This window comes from Pseudophryne corroboree, chromosome 8, assembly GCF_028390025.1.
Source record: "Pseudophryne corroboree isolate aPseCor3 chromosome 8, aPseCor3.hap2, whole genome shotgun sequence".
Lineage (NCBI taxonomy): Eukaryota > Metazoa > Chordata > Amphibia > Anura > Myobatrachidae > Pseudophryne > Pseudophryne corroboree.
Genome location: NC_086451.1, coordinates 19,473,943 through 19,487,500, shown reverse-complemented (window position 1 = coordinate 19,487,500; position 13,558 = coordinate 19,473,943). Strand labels below are relative to the sequence as shown.

General features: G+C 44.8%; 1 protein-coding gene across 2 annotated transcripts in view; it reads left to right on the top strand.

The window, feature by feature from the left end:
* Nucleotides 1-13,558, top strand: part of LOC134948168 (ficolin-2-like) — a 625,934-nt gene that overhangs the window by 593,114 nt on the left and 19,262 nt on the right. The window contains exon 10 of one of the 2 annotated variants that reach the window (XM_063935996.1): nt 12,855-12,982. The exons of the other annotated variant lie outside the window; for it this stretch is intronic. Within the exon in view, the coding sequence (XP_063792066.1) occupies nt 12,855-12,982 (128 nt within the window). The remainder of the gene's footprint in view (nt 1-12,854; nt 12,983-13,558) is intronic. 2 annotated transcript variants of the gene reach the window in all.

Here is a 13,558-nt window from a genome sequence, read left to right as displayed (position 1 = left end):
GTGGTACGCTTCCAAGTTGGGGTACGCCACCCCCCCGACCCTTTTAGGCAACATCAGGACCTGTCTAGCTATGCGGGGCCTCGCCCCTTTCCATATATACTGCGAAATAATCATATTAGCTTTCACCAGGAGAGGTCTGGGGACGTTCCGAGGTATAGCTCGGAATAAATAAAGAAGTTTAGGGAGTAATATCATCTTGGTCGCGGAAATTCTTCCTAGCCAAGAAATTTCATGAAGGGACCATTCTTTTATTAATTTTCCAAAGGCGCTAAGAAGGGGTAAATAATTACAATCATACAGGTCTCTGTCTAGGGAGAGGTGAATACCCAAGTACTTAATGGATCTGACCTGCCAAGCATAACGGTATAGGTCTTTAAGTCGGGTCACCGTACGTGGTGATATGTGAAGTGGTAGGGCCTCCGTCTTGGTAGTATTCAACTTATAATATGAAATATTAGAGTATCGGTTCAGCACGTCATGGAGCACCGCCAATGAGGCTTCAGGGTGGGTTAAGCAGAGCAAGATGTCGTCAGCAAATAAACTGATCTTGTGGGTTAAACCCCCAATTTCTGGGCCGGTAATCTTTGGTTCAGTCCTAATTATCTCAGCTAGTGGCTCAATGGCTAAAGCAAATATAAGGGGTGACAGGGGACAGCCCTGTCTTGTTCCATTGGTGATATTAAAAGTCCCTGACAGACAACCGTTAACAAACACCCTTGCAGAGGGGGCAGAGTACAGAGCAAAAACCGAGTCTAAGAACCTCCCGGCGAACCGATAATTATCTAAAACAGCTCTCAGATATCCCCAATGGAGTCTATCAAACGCCTTTTCGGCGTCTAAAGAGAGTATGAGATGGGGTGTTTTATGCGCATCACAATGTTCGAGAATATTAAACACCCTCCGGGTGTTGTCCGGAGCTTGTCTGCCCGGGATAAAGCCCACCTGGTCAGCCGCTATGAGGGAAGGGAGCAGAGGGGAAAGACGGTTGGCAATTAATTTTGCAAAGAGCTTAACGTCTGTGTTCAGCAAGGCTATAGGTCGATAATTTTGTACTGCTGTGGGAGGTTTGCCAGGTTTCGGAATGGCAACTATCTGTGCCTCCAGCATTTCTTTGGGAAACTTTCCCACATCCGATGCCTCGCTGAAGACAGACAGCAGTAGGGGAGCCAATTCATTCTTATATACTTTATAGAAATTGGAGGGGAAGCCATCAGGGCCAGGGGTTTTGTCCTTCGGGAGACCAGAGACAGCTGTGTCTAATTCTTCTAATGTCCAGGGGGCGCTAAGGAACAGGCTAGTCGCGGAGTCTACCGTTGGGAGGGATATTTCTTTCAAGAACGACTGAATATCAACCTCTCTGGGTTGGGGGGTGGACGGATCAGACCTTAAGTCATATAACTGGGAGTAATACTCTGCAAAGGTGTTTGCTATAGCATAGGGGTCAGATACCCTAGATCCCGACGTAGAACAGACATAGTGTATCCTGGTTCTAGCTCGTTTAGACTGTAGCTTCCGAGCCAAAAGGCGTCCCGCTTTATTACCAAGTGCATAGAACCTCTGATTTAATCTAGTAATATTTCGCTGCACCTCCCTAAGTGAAAAAGTGTTCACTCTTTCCCGGGCGGCTAATAGAAGTTTATGGGTGGTCTTATTAAGCGGGTTCGCTTTATGTAATGATTCCAGTCTGGCAGCTTCCTTATCAGCAGACAGACGTTCCGCCTGTTGGGTGCGTTTAAGTCTGGCAGCAGTCTGGATGGCTATGCCTCGAATCACCGCTTTAAAAGAGCACCAGTTGTTAAAGGTCGAAGTATCTTCTGATTTATTTGTGTCAAGATATATTTGTATAGCTTGTCGAATGGTGCTAAGGGCATCAGGATTATTGAGCAGGAACCTCCCCAGTCTCCAAGGCCCTGGGGGGATCCCACCTGTCTCCAACTCCCATACTACCAGTACCGGGGAATGGTCAGACCAGGTCATTGGCAATATTTTGATTTCCCTGATAGCCGTCAGAATCTCTTTGTTTGTCAGAGCTAGGTCTATCCTAGAGTATGTGCAGTGTACGTGTGAGTAGAAGGAATAATCCCTCTCTGTGGGATGCTTAGTTCTCCATGTGTCATATAGTTCGAATTCCCCCAGTAACTGGCGAAGGCTAGGCCTCCCGACCCGAGCCCTCCGACTTCCCAACCGAATATCTCCAGTAGAACCAGATCTGTCTAATAGGGGGTCGACCACTAGGTTGAAATCCCCCAAAATCATAACCGACCCCTTAGTATGTTTCTGTATCAGGGCACAAAGTTTCCTGCAGAAAGCGAGCTGACCAGTATTAGGGGCATAGCATGATACTAGAGTGACCTTGATGTTCTCCAGTGACCCTATCAAAATTAGATATCGACCCTCAGGGTCTGCTATTTGGGATTCTAAGGTGAAAGTGCAGTTTGAAGAAAAAAGTATCGCCACTCCAGCCTTTTTTGTGGGGCCATTAGCCATATAGCAAGTAGGGAAACGGTTATCTTGAAATTTAGGGGGATCTAATTTTTTGAAGTGGGTTTCTTGAACCGCAACCACATTTGCCTTCATTTTATAGAAGGAGGACAGCGCTAGTTTCCGTTTCTGTGGGGAATTTAATCCCTTAACATTAAGTGAGACTAACCTGACCATGGCAGAGCAGTACTGGAGCCATCAACCGCCGAGTCCATCGTCTAGGAACACAACCCTGGGGAAGACAAGACACATAGGGGAAACAGACTGGGGTAGACAAAAGAGAATTATGAGAAAAAGAAAGGAAACAGACCCCATATAGATATGGGGCCGCAGTGAAGCGCCAAAACATCCAGCGCCCCACCCAATGAAATAGAGGGGTTGGTGGCCAACCTCCCCGCAACCTAACAGACGAGTGTTGTATATCTTGGTATAAATACACCCACACGGCCTATCATTCCCATAACCTTAGGGTTTAGTGCCACAAAGACATACAACGCTAGTCAGCTATATAAGTACTGTCACAATGAGATTATCAAACTGAGAATTAGTAGGAGAAAAACAGCAAATTAATTCTGTACTGCTCATACATTAAAGTCTACTATCATGCAATGATTGGCAAACATAGTATAACCATTTCTGTGGCATTAGCCGGCATAAACCTCTATTGTAACCGACTCTACAGCTGACTGTCAAGACCCGGGACTTCAATCCCGGTAAAGGCACCCATGGCAAATGAATGTGATCAGTGTATCATTACTTCTCAACCGTCGACCAGTCCTGCTGAAGTCGACGGTCAGGAGAACTGGGCCCAGGATCTCCCCCCAGGTTCCATTTACGAAGGAGCTTCAGGCCCTCGTCAGCCGACGAGACGGCCATGGTAGAACCGTCTCTGGAGATCAGCAGGCGAGTGGGGAAGCCCCATCTATAAAGGATACCAGTCTTTCGAAGAATAGTAGTAACCGGTTGGAAGGAGCGTCTTTTATTGAGAGTGTCAGTGTACTGCGACAAGTCCCTATATAGTTGAAGCTTTCCCAATGCTTCCGACGTATCAGAGGATGGTCTAGCCGCCTTCAGCAAAGATTCTTTTATATGATAGAAGTGTACCCTCATCAGAACATCTTTAGACGATCCCTCTGGGGCACCTCGAGCCTTAGGGATTCGATGAATTCGATCCAACAAAAGATCTGAGGAGCTGGCAGTAGGCAACAGTTTTTTGAAGATTTCCATAGTATAATCGTGGAGACTACTGTTAGAGATCGAGTCGGGGACCCCTCTAAGTTTCAGATTATTCCTGCGCGAGCGGTCTTCCAAATCTGCTACTTTATCGCGCAGGAAATTCACTTCACCCTCCAGGGTATCATGGGAGTCTATCAACGAATTGTGTGAGCCGACTACCTCGCCCATCTTAGTTTCCAATTGATTTGTTCTCTCACCCAGGTCATCGATGGAGCTCTGGCAGGATTTCAGCATAGCTCTAAACTCAGATGTCACGTCATCCTTAAATTGATGTAGCAAAAGCTTCATACTGCCGATTGTTAAGGCTTCACCGTCTTCGAGACGCATTGAAGGAGATGCGTCGCTGGGAGGAGGCTCAGAGGGCAAAAGAGAGGACCGCTTGGACTGAGGAGAAGGGCCCACCCCGAGGGTTTCAGCTTCTGGTGGTTTGTTACGGAAAGAAGAGGGTTTGAAAAAGGCGACTTGATTGACCGTTTTGGAAGCTTTATTCTTCTTCGGAGCCATGGCTTCTGTTGTCACAGAAATTGGACGAATGTAGTATTGGGGTGGTCCGGGTGTCTTCAATCTAGCAGTATAGCGACCCGGTGTAGGTATGTATTAGCTAAAATGGTTGCGGGGAGGTATTAGGAGGACATTGTAGCGGAAAAAATCACATCTCAGTGCCGGACGGGCAGGATGAGTGCTCCAGCTCAAGTAGCGATGTACGCCCCTGTCCGGGAGATGTCAGTCGCAAAGATCAGCTCCTTTTCAGGTGTGCAGAAGTGTACTTTACACAACAGTAGCAGGGCAGGGGGTGTCTCCGCTATCTCCCCGTTATGGAATAAGATAGTCTGAGGGAGGGGTGCAGTTCCGGGAGTTGTCACAGGAGGGAGTTCCAGTCCCAGCAATGGTACATCATGCAGAAGGGTGAAACCAGCAGCGTGTCCCTTATTAGATGTAAATGTAGATGTAGGGCAATGAGAATAGAGGCCAGGAGAGGGGGGTCAGCTGTGACACTGCACACAGCCTCACTTTTAGCCGATCATAGCGCAGAGGGCTGGCGTGGTGGGGTTTTCGGCAATGAGGGTTCCACTTCCAAGGTAGTAGGGAGACCCCCGGTCAAGGACCCCTCCGCCGATGCGGACTAGGGGGTGTAAGTCCTGAACGTTGAAGTAGGCCAGGCAAAGGGTTTTCCGATACTGGTCAGGTGCCAGTGTGGTCCCGCCAGGAACAAGAGCCGGTGTCACCGGGGTCAGGGCGAAGCAGGACGAGGCTTCCAGCGCCTGGCGTGTGGTGTCAGGGGCCACTGGTGGCTCCGCAGTCCCCTGGGAGCAGTCAACCTGGGTTATGGTGTCGGTGCACGCTGAGGTAGGGACCAGTAGTGTTGTCCTGGCACAGGTGGAAAGCAAAGGCTGGGCCGTGTTTTAGTTTGGTGAGGGGTTGCCACCGAGGGGTTAAAGCAAGAACCACTCAGGTAGCCCTCGATGCTATTGTGTCTCCTTTTTGTACTGCTGTACAGCCTCCTCCGTGCGCCCCTGAGACCCAGTATTAGCAGAGGGCCTCCCCCCAAGGTGGTCACCGGGCTCCACTATGCCCCACCAATCTCCGGCAGCCCCAGCCTACCCGTCCTGCTGCAAACAGCAAGCCTCCCGTCACCGCAGCACAGGGGAGCAGGAGGATGGCGGGATTCAGCGCGCTCACCCGGCCGCACGGCTCCCCGCGTCCCAGGTCACTCGAAGGACGGGAGAGGTAAGGGAGGGAGGGCGCGTCTAGCGGCCCGGCGGCCTCCGCAGCTCCGGGGAACAGTGAGCGCGGCGGCTAGCGAGGGAGCCCACGATCACGGAGCGGTCTCACCTGCTTGGCGGGGATCGACTCTCCGTCCACCGGGGTGGGGGCACAATGGGTGCAGGAGGATCAGTCCGTGGCAAGACTTTTCCTTCTAGCGGCCAGTCCGGGCCGCCTCTCAACTCCAGGCCCCGGCTTCACTCTGGGGGGAAGGCCGCAATCCGCGGGAGCACTTAAAAGTGCTCCCCGATTCCGCGGGACCCCCCAAACAACCGCAGCAGGGTATATGTGGCCTCCGAGGGACGCCTGGGGCCAGCAGGAACCGGCCAGGAGGGTTTTGAGGTGCTTTTATAAGTAGAATTTGCAGGAGCTGAGGTGAAGCACGTCTACTCTTCACAGCAGCCAGGCCACGCCCCATGCCAACCTTTTTTAATGTACTTATACACATAATGACCCTTACATATATGCCGCACATTATTAATGCCCTTATACACATAATGACACACATAAAGTCCCTTACACATATGCCGCACATTACTAGTGCACTTATACACATAATGACACACATTAGTAATGCATTTATAAACATAATACCATACACTAATGGCCCTTACACATGACACACATTATTAATGTCCTTATAAACATAATGCGCCTTACACATTATGCCAACCTTTATTAATGTCCTTATACACATAATGACGCTTACATATATGCCGCACATTATTAATGCCCTTATACACATAATGACACACATAATGTCCCTTACACATATGCCGCCATTACTAGTGCACTTATACACATAATGACACACATTAGTAATGCATTTATAAACATAATACCACACAGTAATGGCCCTTACACATATGACACATTATTAATGTACTTATAAACATAATGCGCCTTACACATTATACCAACCTTTATTAATGTCCTTATACACATAATGACCCTTACATATATGTTGCACATTATTAGTGCACTTATACACATAATGACACACATTAGTAATGCATTTATAAACACCATACCGCACAGTAATGCCCCTTACACATATGACGCAAATTATTAATGTCCTTATACACATAATTTGCCTTACACATTATGCCAACCTTTATTTATGTCCTTATACACATAATTACCCTTAAATATATGCTGCACATTATTAATGCCCTTATACACATAATGACACACATAAAGTCCCTTACACATATGCCGCACATTACTAGTGCACTTATACACATAATGACACACATTAGTAATGCATTTATAAACATAATACCACACAGTAGTGCCCCTTATTCACCTTACATCACACCATATTGCTCTTTATTCCCATTAGACTACACAGAAGTGCCCTTTCTATACGTTATGGAACACATTAGAGCACCCTATACACATAATGCCACACATGAGAAATGCATTCATAAACATAGTACCACACAGTAATGCCCCTTACACATATGACACATTATTAATGTACTTATAAACATAATGCGCCTTACACATTATGCCAACCTTTATTACTGTCCTTATACACATAATGACCCTTACATATATGCCGCACATTACTAGTGCACTTATACACATAATGAAACACATTAGTAATGCATTTATAAACATAATACCGCACAGTAATGCCCCTTACACATGACACACATTATTAATGTCCTTATAAACATAATGTACCCTACACATTATGCCAATCTTTATTAATGCCCTAATACACATAATGCCTCACATATGCTGAACACTATTGCACAACCAACCCACTCACACACAGCACTCACACAGCCGCTAACACTGTGACCTCTGTCTCTGCTTGGATACAGATGTGTCCTCATACATCTTGCCTCAATGCACCATGCGGCAAGAGATGCCTGTTCAGAGGCAGCTGGCAACTCTGCTAACATTGGGAGCCTTTTTTTATAAAAATGCATTGCAATGTGACTAGGATGCACAAGCAGCTTCTGCTGATTAAAATTATACAGTAAGCGGCATGCTTATATTCTGTGTGTGACTGGCTGTATCTGCATACAAAATACAACACACAGAATATAGGCATGTCACATATCATTTTAATCAGAAGAAGCGGCTTGTGCCCCTAGACATTTGCCTAGTTTGCCTACGCCTAGGGCCTGCTTTAGTGGCATAACTAGTAAACAAATTGATGGGGTAAATATTAGTAACTGTTTGTAACAAATTGTGGGGTCATTATTAGGTACTGTTTATTACAATTAAAATATATTATTTAGAAGGTTTCTCTGCTGTAACCCTTTTGGTAAATTGGTTTGAACTCGGTTATCCTGGCACAGGGTTATCCCGGCTTAGTGAATATACATCAAAATGCTTACAGCACCACGCAACACTCAGGATTTCAGTAATTGTAGAAAAATCTTAAAAACATTCCACATTTTAGAATATAGCATTGTTTAACGCATTGATTGTTTCAATTAAATGTTATTTATTTTTTTATTTACATTTTTTTCCCACTAAACAGAAACGTTGGCTTTTAGCTCCACTCTCAACGCTTGTGGCTAGAGTCGCTGCGCTGCTTTGGCAAAATGTTTTGGTTAAATTGCATCTTCTACCCATGATTGGGGCCATTTTTTAATTAGTTTTAAAGACAGCAGTTCAGAGTCTTGTCAAGATATTTTCTTGCAAACTTGGAGTTTTTTTAAAAGCTTATTACATTTTATTTATTATTAAATTGTACCTTTTGGCTGTTCGCTTTATCAGCCATTATCTCTTCATTGCCAACATAGTAGGGTACACAGAAATATGACTCTTACACATTCCCAGATGTTAAGGTATATAGCATGCTATTAGAATGAATGGATGTATTCACATGTGAGGCAACACAAATAATGCAATGGTGACAATTTCACAATAGCCACATGTTATTTATTGTCTAAAACCAGATGTTAACTATTATCTTGCAAATATTCATACGTTTTTCAAGCCCATGCGGAATATTTAACAGTAATACTACATAGCATTTTTTTTCTTTATTACGAATTAAATAGCATTTAGAAAATTCTAATTTATATTATACAACAGTGCATAGTGAATATTTTTAGAAATGATCCTGGATTTTATATTGTCTTTGCATTGGCTTAATTTAAGCTTTGTCACTGTAAAAGTCAAAACAAATTACATGTTTAAAATAAGGGCATGTTTTTGCTTTGTCGCTGTAAAAACAAATTGGGACATGTTCAGACATGATTCATATATGCATACATATATATGTGCAAAACAAGCTGTACTTTTACATTCTTCCACGTTATTTTTTGCAAACATATGTAGAAACATAGCGTATTTGGGTGGTCATTCCGAGTTGTTTGCTCGGAAAATTTCATCGCATCGCAGCTATTTTCCGCTTAGTGCGCATGCGCAATGTTCGCACTGCGACTGCGCCAAGTAAATTTGCTAAGAAGTTAGGATTTTTACTCACGGCTTTTTCTTCGCTCAGGCGATCGTAGTGTGATTGACAGGAAGTGGGTGTTTCTGGGCGGAAACACGCCGTTTTATGGGCGTGTGGGAAAAAACGCTACCGTTTCCGGAAAAAACGCAGGAGTGGCTGAAGAAACGGGGGAGTGTCTGGGCGAACGCTGGGAGTGTTTATGACGTCAAATCAGGAACGACAAGCACTGAACTGATCGCACTGGCAGAGTAAGTCTCGAGCTACTCAGAAACTGCACAGAGATGTCTTATCGCAATATTGCGAATCTTTCGTTCGCAATTTTAAGATGCTAAGATACACTCCCAGTAGGCGGCGGCTTAGCGTGTGCAATGCTGCTAAAAGCAGCTTGCGAGCGAACAACTCGGAATGAGAGCCTTGGTTTTAAATTGAAGTAAAAAATGTACTGTTGCTGATGGCAATAAAAATAATAATAAAAGAACATGCATCAAAAAAATATTCATAGTTTCAGAAATAAAGCAAAATTCTGCACAGAGAAAAAAAAGAAAAACATTTATCCACAGTTGTTAAAACACATGGCAGGCCAACACACAAAAACAAATTGCACTTTCTTGCAAACTTGGTGTTTTTTAACGCTCACTGCAGCAGCGATTTTCTCTGCTCTGCCCATATTGATAAGAATTCAGCCTTTCCATTATTTAGGCTCTAATGACCTCAATGAGCCATGAGGCACTACATACAGCTGTGGCATAATTAGTTAACAATTGATCAAAAGAATGAAGATGTACAAACACAGCAGAAAGCCTGAGCCCAGTGCTGGTTGTTAAAATATGGGGGAACCCCTATCAATTTTTTCCCTGTATTTTTACAACCAGGACCGGCTCAAAGAGCCTGAGGCTGGTTATGCTTAGGAGGGAGGAACCCACGCAATTTTTTTTCAGATTTTTAACACTTTAAACACTTTTTTAAAATACACAATGAAGCCCTGCATGGATCTCATAGATCCGCACGGGATTCATTGTGTTGAGTTCGGCAGTGTCTTACTAATCACTCCCGTAAAACACTGTCCGAAATTACGAATCACATCGACATTGGAAAACACGACAATGCAGAATACGACAGCATAGTAAATGAGGCGTAAAAACAAACAAAAAGTTGCAAATTATCACTCCCGATGTCATTCGTGTTTAAACTTCAACCAAATTCCGACAATTATGAATCTTAGTAAATATACCCCCATTATTGCTTATTCTCTAAAGATATTCTAAAATGAACTGGAGACATTTGTTAATACCCCTAAGAAATAATAATAATCAATTGGATTTTAGTGATATTTCATACTGGTTTTTTTTACTTAGCATCACATGCCTTCAAACTTCAGTCATTCAACATATTTAAATAGAGAATGCTGTTTGGTATCATCGTGTACACCACACTGAACATGTCCCAGAGAAAGCAAAAAAGAGAGTTGTTTGAGAAAATCAGAAAGAAAATTATAGACAAGTGCATTAAAGGTAAAGATAGTAAGAACATCTCCGAGTAACTTGATGTTGCCGTGACTACAGTCCCAATATGTTTAGGAAGTTTTTAAGACGCCAACCTCTCTGGATATTGCCACAAGAGGAAAATCAACCCCAAACAGAAAGATAGTGAGTATGATAATTAAAAAAAAAAAAAGCGCCAACAGTCAAGAAAAACTTCAAAGACATACAGACTGGGTGAGCTGAGCCAGTTAATTTGCTTCAGCAGCGTAACTTCACCGATCATCCTGACTGTGACACATGAAGGAGGCGCTTGGTTATGTTTTGGAGATGGTTTGCTGACTCTGGGATGGAGTGCCTTGGTTATATGGAGGGCACAATAAAATATCAAGATTATCAAGGCATTTTGGAGTGAAACTAACTGTCCAGTGTAAGAAAGCTCTGGCTCAGTAGTCGGTTATGGCAGGGCCGAAACTAGGATTACTGTCACCCGGGGCAAGGTAGTCATTTGACACCCCCCCCCCCCCCCCGCAAAAAATAAATAAAATTATTTTACAATAAATAAATAAAAATAATAAAATAAAAAATAAATAAATAAATGAATAAAAATATTATATATATATATATATATATATATATCTCTTTCAGAACTTTTTAACCTGAAAAACTGCTTTTCCTAACATAAATTTCATATCCAGGAAAAAGTGTCCCCATTTTACACATTGCTGCAGGAAAAAGTGTCCCCATTTTACACATTGCGGCAGACAGGTGACCCCATTTTACACATTGCGGCAGGAAAAAGTGTCCCCATTTTACACATTGCGGCAGGCACGTGTCCCCATTTTACACAGTACGCTGGCAAGTGTCCCCATTTTACACATTGCGGCAGGAAAAAGTGTCCCCATTTTACACAGTACGCTGGCAAGTGTCCCCATTTTACACATTGCGGCAGGCACAGGTCCCCATTTTACACAGTACGCAGGCACAGGTCCCCATTTTACACAGTACGCTGGCAAGTGTCCCCATTTTACACAGTACGCTGGTACAGGTCCCCATTTTATACAGTACGCTGGCACAGGTCCCCATTTTACACAGTACGCTGGCACAGGTCCCCATTTTACACAGTACGCAGGCACAGGTCCCCATTTTACACAGTACGCTGGCACAGGTCCCCATTTTACACAGTACGCAGGCACAGGTCCCCATTTTACACAGTACGCTGGCACAGGTCCCCATTTTACACAGTACGCTGGCACAGGTCCCCATTTTACACATTACGCTGGCACAGGTCCCCATTTTACACAGTACGCAGGCACAGGTCCCCATTTTACACAGTACGCTGGCACAGGTCCCCATTTTACACAGTACGCTGGCACAGGTCCCCATTTTACACAGTACGCTGGCACAGGTCCCCATTTTACACAGTATGCTGGCACAGGTCCCCATTTTACACAGTACGCTGGCACAGGTCCCCATTTTACACAGTACGCTGGCACAGGTCCCCATTTTACACAGTACGCAGGCACAGGTCCCCATTTTACACAGTACGCAGGCACAGGTCCCCATTTTACACATTACGGCAGGTGGTGGGGAGAGGGAGGGAGAGAGAGAGAGAGAGAGAGGAAGGGAGAGGGGCTGACTTACATTTGAAGCGGTTCTCGCCGCTCTTCAGCCGCCTCTCCCTCCTCGTCTGTGCGGCTCCGGGCTCCCCCTTCTCCCTCCTCCGGCGGGGTTTCGTTGAATGACGCGTTTGCGCCGTGACGTCACGACGCAATCGCGTCATTCTGCGAAACCCCGCCCCCCGAGCTGGGCACTCGGGAGAAGGGGGTTTAAAAGTGCCGCGGCGGTGTTTGGGGGTCTCGGCGCCCCCTCCAATCCGGCGCCCAGGTCGCCTGCCCCCCTAGCCCCCCCCCTAGTTTCGGCCCTGGTTATGGATCCTCCAACTGGATAATGACCCAAAGCATACTGCAGCTAAAAGCACCTAAGAACGGGTAAGAGCAACAGACAGGAATGTTCTGAAGTGGCCTCTATGAGCCCTGATCTGAATCAAACATTTACGGAAAGAGCTGAAAGATGCAGCCTGTAGAAGGCACCCATCACACCTGAAACAGCTGGAGTTGTTTGCTCAGGAAGAGAGGGGCTACAGTACCTGCTGATAGATGCAGAGGTCTCACTAAGAGCTACAGAAATCACTGGATTCCAATGATTGCTTCTAAAGAATGTGCAACAAAGTATTATACGAAGAGTCCCATTTTTGACCATGAAATTGTCATGTTTCTTTCAAATATTCAGTTAAATCAAAAATTAAATGAAGTCTGATTTCTATTAATTATGGAATAAACAATGCTGGATGTCTATCCCATTTGTCACTTTCAAGTTATTGCAGAGAAAAATATGGGTTCTTATTTTCTCATGGAAGGGTACCAACAAATTTGTCTCACTGTATCTTTCTTCTCCTTCCCATCTCTCAGAAGCCAGGAACTGTAAGGAGCTGCGGGATCATGGAGAGTTACTCAGTGACTGGTACACCATATACCCGGATGGCAGCACCCCCCTGAGGGTCCTGTGTGACATGCACACTGATGGCGGAGGCTGGATGGTAAGTCTTTCTCTAGAAACCTCTACATGTCCTTCACATAAGCAGGTCACACATTCAGGGAATTTAAAGGAACTTCAAAAACCCAATGGCCGGCATTACAACCCTGATTACTGCATGATGTTACAAGTGACACTAATAATATGTATTATAGTGATACAGATGTTGAGGACACAGTTAACATAACATGTCCCCAAGAAACTTTCCCCTAACTTTCTATAACAACCCACAGGGGTTCCAGCAGTCAATGGGGTGTATGTAACTGTCAACTTTACAACTCGTTCTCTATTACATCTGACTGGGGGCGTAACTAGGGGTGAGCAAGCAGTGCCCTGGAGACTACAAAGCCATCCAAAGTGTCCATAATATGCTTCAATCACCAGTAGCGGATTTTCCACTAGGCACATGAGGCACGTACCTAGGAGCGGCACTTGATGTGGGGAGGCACACCTGGCTGATTCTATTTTTTTTCGTCATTACAAATATATATATACAGTGTATATACAGGTTGAGTATCCCATATCCAAAATGCTTGGGACCAGACGTATTTTGGATATCGGATTATTCCGTATTTTGGAA